The sequence below is a fragment of the Electrophorus electricus genome, chromosome 14, assembly GCF_041902795.1.
Source record: "Electrophorus electricus isolate QZ-2024a chromosome 14, ASM4190279v1, whole genome shotgun sequence".
Classification (NCBI taxonomy): domain Eukaryota; kingdom Metazoa; phylum Chordata; class Actinopteri; order Gymnotiformes; family Gymnotidae; genus Electrophorus; species Electrophorus electricus.
In genome coordinates this window covers 15,360,196-15,365,964 of record NC_137510.1, presented here as the reverse complement: position 1 = coordinate 15,365,964, position 5,769 = coordinate 15,360,196, and the positions used below count along the sequence as shown (strand labels likewise).

The window sequence follows — 5,769 nt, the reverse complement described above, 5'->3', positions numbered from 1 at the left end:
CCATTTGTTAAAAATGTACAAAGACTAAGTGGAATTTTTTTAACAATTTTTTTTTTGTTTTGCTTATAATGCATGTAATTCACATTTATTTTTCATTAGCTCAGTTTTATGTCAATTATGACAAACAAATATGGAAAGATGTTTTTAAAAAGGGATTAAACCAATTCAGTTAAAATGCATTGTTGGGACTGTGAGAGGGAACAAAACATCACTTGTGTTCTGCCATAAATAAGTTACATTTAAGTTAAATTTATATTGTGTAGTTGTATTATATTCCTTTATAAACCGCATTTGATTCCTTGTTCTAGCTGTACATGGTAAACAGAGGATGCTTTTTCATCTGTTGGGTCAGAGCATTATAGTGATCAAGTCACCTGAGACACATTGAGAGAAAAATGTTTTTATAAGTTAAATACATTATTTTTAGTGGGGGAAAATGTATTTTGTCCTTCCGTGTCATTACATGTCCTGATGGCTCAACATTAGGGGCGTTACATCGTGTCTGCTGGATGAACAGACACCCATAAGACCATCGAAAGCAGAGGGGGCGTTCTCCTTTCCTCTTGGTTCAGTCTGTCAAATATGCATCATCAAGATGATCCAAATGTAAACAGCTCCACTTCCAAGTAAAAGCCCAGTTCTTCATCCATGAATATTTAGAGCACAAACGTATGTTCCAGAGATGATTATTCGTGTGATAAACATTGCTACTGCAATTTTCAGTGTCAGAATTGTCCTCATTAGTGGAACTATTCCATATCCCAGTAGTTTGTGTTCTAGTCATTTTGGTATACACTGTGAACTTGGAGCTGCTGCTGAAGATTAGATTGGTGGTGAGAGAGGGTGGGCTGCTTCCCACCCACCCCCTCCCTGACTGAGTTCAGCATTAAATGAACCCTGGGAAGAGATGCTGCAAGAGCAGCACGACACCCAACAGCAGCAAGCCGCAGAGACACAGCACCAGCCACAGTGGAACAGATCCTTGGCGCAGCAGAGGAAAAAAAACACACGCAACCCTCAGTTGGACTGCAGTGATTACAAGACTGGTAAATGTGTTGTTTTGAAAAACACACTGTTGTTATAAAACAGAATAACATTAACCACATTAAATAACTGTGCGCACAGTTTTAACAACTGCAATTCAATCAGTTTGGCTAAAATATTTAGATAATTCTTACTTTATTAGAAAGATCTTAGCCTTATTTATTAGATGCCTATATGGTCTGAACTGACAGAAATAAGATTTGGATAATGGGGCATGTTTCAAATACAAGTGATACACACATGGTTCATAGTACCAATGGACAAAATCCAGATATGACTGCGGAAACTGTGGTCACCATTTGAAACAAGACTAGTTTATATAAAACACCAAAGTAGCTTTGGCATTGTTCGAAGCATATTTGTTGTGAAGTCAGTAAAATCTAAATATCTTATACATTCAAATACTTTCTAAACCACATATTTACATTTAAATGTATGGCATTTAGCTGATGCTTTTATGACAGAGTACAACTTGGGCAAACTGAGGGTTAAGGGACTTGCTCAGGGGCCCAACAATGGCAACTTGGCAGTGGTGGGGCTTGAACCAGCAACCTTCCAAATACAAGTGTATATATGTGTATATATATATATATATATATATATATATAAATATATATATATATATATAAAAACTATACTCACTCCGGGTGCGCACTGAATGCAACTGACAGCGACTGTCGACAGCAACACTCAACATTGCCACTTCATTATTTCCTTTTGCGGGTTTGCTTTTAGGGTCATCAGGCAGGAAGGCCAAGTCTGTCACCACAATGCCATGAGATTCCTGTACATAGTACAGCCTCTACAGGACCCAGGAGAAAAGGGAAGAATGGAATGCATTACTTTCAGTATAGATTCATAGATTAAAGGAAAATATTATTAATGCCTACTAACAGAGTGTGCATTCATATGAATTTACCTGCAAAGAGAAAGCAATGTAAATGGCTACTGATCCCGTGATCGTGCCAAGGCCAAGAAATGTACCAGAGTCACTACGTAAAATGCATAAAAATGAGAAGTCACAACAAATAACACCACAGAACAACCAAAGCGATCAACAAGCATAAGGAATAATTCAGAACTCACCTCACATTCATACAGGATATGACTTCATTGCCACATGGTTTAGTGAGCAGGGGCAGGAAGCTCCTTCCATCCCATTTGGTGAGGTAGCACGGCAGCGGCTTACGCTCTCGCTTGTGGGGAATCTGGACCGTATACAGCCTCAGCGCATCTTTTTGATCCTCAACCTTAGCAAACCTAGAAATGAATTCCAAACCCACCTATGTTTGTGTGGCAGCAATAAATAACCATAAGCCCTTTTATTACCTCCCTGTATACATTTGTTGTTTGGGATGAAGAGGGGGAAAATTCCTTACCGACATGACTGGGAGCGATACATCTTCTGAGTGATATGGGGCATGTTTTCATGCCAGCATAAACCCAGTGCCAGTTGATCGCCACTCCACAGATTACATGCAAAATCTCGGCCTACTGTCACAATATGCTGAACAAAACAGACACACACAGTTGGATTCTGGACTCTTCCATTGTTATTCATGAAACCCATTCTGTCTGCATAGATGATATCTAACAAATCAATACCTTGTTGTCAGGGCTGATGTGTAAATCTTCTACTTCATCCTTATGAGCTTTGAATTTCAAATTCTCCTTCAAGGAAGGAAACTGAAAGGAGAGTAAGCAACTGATGATAATTTGCACCTGTGAGACACCAATCTGCCGGGGTGACCCAGGAGCTGAGCTAAAGTGTTCTCACCTCCCACACTCTGATAAAGCCGTCAGCCCCTCCTGTCAGTAGCAGCTTCAGGTCAGAGCTGAAGCACACACACTTCTGCACTGGGTCCTGAGGGCTAAGGTCGGACTGCACCGTCCCGATGTCCTCCACCAACACCTGAAGGGAATCGTCCTTCGTCCGTGACACATCACCACCCTTGTTGCCATTCTGGCCCTTCCCCCCTCGCCTCCTGGTACCACCCTGCTCCCCCGCTCCTGTTAAGTCAGCATAAAGAGGCACGCCCACTGAAAGCAGTGCTTCCTTCATTGGCTAACGAAACAGAGCCTTCCAGAAAATAAACAATGAAACATGAAAGCAATCAGAGATCTGGCCTGCCATCTTGTGGAGAAAGGTATGCTCTACTAACCGTCCTTTGTGACAGTTGGTCGGGCTTCTTTGCGTGCGCGCTGTCTGAACTGCATCAAGCTGCAGTTGCCATCCTGTCCTGCAGCGATCACGTCTCCTCCCAGCGCCATGTTCATAGTGGCACATATCCCTGTGTCGTGGGAGTGCAGCAGAGTGGCGCTGTGCTGACTGCCAACCAGCTCAAAACTCAGGAAGTGCTGTAGCCAATAATCGAGAGCACATTGTATCACACAACAAAGACTGAGTAAACAAGCAATACTAGCTGAGACATTATTTTTAAATTATGTTTCAAATCAGTGAATCAGTGAGGTAACCACTGTGCATTTGTTACAGAAAAATAAGATTAATCCAGACACTTACCACACCATTCTTAATTCCTGTCTTAGATGCCCCACCTCCTCCAGCAGTAATGATAAGTCCAGTTTTGGGATCAATTTTAACCGTGTAGAGAGGGAAGGGGGCACGGTATAATTCTGGAGCTTTTCGTTTGCCCATGATGTCCTGTGCTTACTGGACAATTCAAGTAAATTTCTGCTTCAAAAACAATTTCAAATTCAATCCAAATGTATTCTTATTACACAAATAGGCCTATATATATATATATATATATATATATATATATATATATATATACACACACATACATACATACATACACACACACATATACATATACATATACAAACATACACACACACACACACACACACACACACACACACACACACACACACACATTATGGCAATATGCATTTTTTATGTTTGGCTAACCCAAGTGTAGTATGAGAAGCATAAGAGTATGTGTATTAAAAATAAATAAATAATACTATAGGCACAACGAGAAGAAAATGCAAGGGAGTGGATGTGCAACACAGCATTGTCGATAGCTATGACAGAATGAAGCAGCCTTTCATATGTGACAGTTGACAGTTTGCAGTATGTGTCAAGAGTTCAGAGTTATTAGATCAGGTTGTATGTTACTGTAAATACTGTAGCTAGCTAACCTTTCCATGTTGTTCGTTTCTAAAGACAGAACTGTTGTGGCATTTACTGCAAACTGTAACTAGCTACCTTCAGTTTAAGTTATAGAAGCAGCTTCGTTAGCTAGCTAGCTTAGCTATCGTTACATAGCTAGACTGCTAGCTAGCTAGTTGCCGGGAGGTTCCTATAAATGTCAATGCCGGCAATTAAGAAATTTTACCGTAAATTATTTGGTTAGGTCCAAAAATTACCATTTTACAAATTATATCACCGACTCGTTCATGCACCAGTGATGCTCACGGAATCATCTTGCCTATTTAACTAACCTAGTCAGCTAACCGAGCTAACCCGAGGTTAGCTAACTAGCGAATTTAAGCAAGTTGCTGGCTGATTAAAAGCCCATGCCTTGCGTTTCTGAGTGTACTTCAAAATTACACACTGCTGTGTAACAGAATTTATTACAAAATAAAGTGGATATCCCATTACAGACTGAATACAACAAAGAAATAACAGCGATGATTACCTACTTCCTTACCTACACGTCAGCAGCGAATGTCCCCCGCATGTAGATAGGTTAACTAGCTACGTCTGCTTGTTCCTCCCCCCGCTCCAACGTCAACCGTAATTTATGTATTAAACGCACAGCAGAACCTGCTCCAAATACACAGGTCTGCATTAGGAGGACTGTGATTTTGTGATTTGATATTTTTATCAGTGAATCGGGTTTCATTTTGTGGTGGAAAAATGAGAGCACATCAAACACAGACAGCCTTATGCATTGAGTAGTAAAAAGTTTATTGAGTTCTGTCCCCTGTATAACAGAGAAAGAGACCTGCTTCGCAGTACAAGTCCCCCTCCCCTTATACACAGAGCAGAAAAGAAAGAAAAAAGAAAAAACAGCTCCTACAAGGTATCTGAACTTTATGTTTTGGTTAGCCTGAGCGCAGGTGGCGTCTTCTATCTCTACGGTTAGAACAGTCTTCTTCTGTCTCTATGGGTAGAACAGCACGTGAGCCGCTGATGTCCTTGGCTCTCACGCCTATCTACGTACTGTTATGCTGTGACTATAGAAACACAAAGCAAAGTAAAGTGAAGCAAAGTAAATTTCCACAACATTTCCCCCTTTGATTCTATATCACACACTATCACACATTTCTTCAGTGAAAAGCACTACGATGTCCTCGAGCAGGCCACCAACACCGCAGATGTGGGGTCGGTCAGCAGCAAGGTCGCTGAGAGCCGGCATGGTGAAGACACTAGAGAGACGTCTAAGGAGACGGCAAACACAAAAGAAGGAAAAGAATGGGTAGGAGAACGGGCAGCACCACAGCCACGAGGTGTGCTGCCCAGTTACTGAACCAGGCCGTCAGCCGATCTCACCATCCACCTTGCGTCGCAGGAGGCGGAGTGATGGCGGATCGCATATGATTCATATAATCAGTAACGTTAGCGCTGAGATCTGAAATGCAAAAACTGCAGGAAGTGTTAATCATTTTACACACCCCTCCTTCCTTCATGGTTAGGAGGTCTAATACCATTCTATGTTGAAGCACTGCTGCCCTTATCACTTGTTGTTCCAACAT

General features: G+C 41.4%; 1 protein-coding gene across 6 annotated transcripts; it reads right to left on the bottom strand.

Moving 5' to 3' along the window:
* On the bottom strand, positions 1 to 4,792 carry preb (prolactin regulatory element binding). 6 transcript variants are annotated; one of them, XM_081696829.1, is made up of 10 exons: positions 4,722 to 4,784; positions 3,566 to 3,715; positions 3,207 to 3,402; positions 2,822 to 3,054; positions 2,650 to 2,730; positions 2,424 to 2,551; positions 2,131 to 2,304; positions 1,964 to 2,036; positions 1,687 to 1,846; positions 1 to 1,026 (listed from the first exon to the last, which is right to left on the bottom strand). In XM_081696829.1, the coding sequence occupies exons 2-10, from the start codon at positions 3,698 to 3,700 to the stop codon at positions 887 to 889; spliced, it is 1,320 nt and encodes a 439-aa protein (XP_081552955.1). In that variant the 5' UTR covers positions 3,701 to 3,715; positions 4,722 to 4,784; the 3' UTR covers positions 1 to 886. The 6 variants fall into 6 exon arrangements, with proteins under 6 accessions (XP_081552955.1, XP_081552957.1, XP_081552956.1 ...); XM_081696831.1 differs by having other exon boundaries at positions 4,714 to 4,731; XM_081696830.1 differs by having other exon boundaries at positions 4,710 to 4,727.
* Between the last annotated feature and the right edge of the window lie 977 nt (positions 4,793 to 5,769).

Coding starts and splice junctions, on each gene's coding strand:
- preb (XM_081696828.1), bottom strand. CDS start 3,700: ATGGGCAAACGAAAAGCTCCAGAATTATACCGTGCCCCCTTCCCTCTC. Junction 2,037..2,130: donor ATATCCTGTATGAATGTGAG/GTGAGTTCTGAA, acceptor CATTTTACGTAG/TGACTCTGGTACATTTCTTG. Junction 1,027..1,686: donor GCATTCAGTGCGCACCCGGA/GTGAGTATAGTT, acceptor TAATCACTGCAG/TCCAACTGAGGGTTGCGTGT.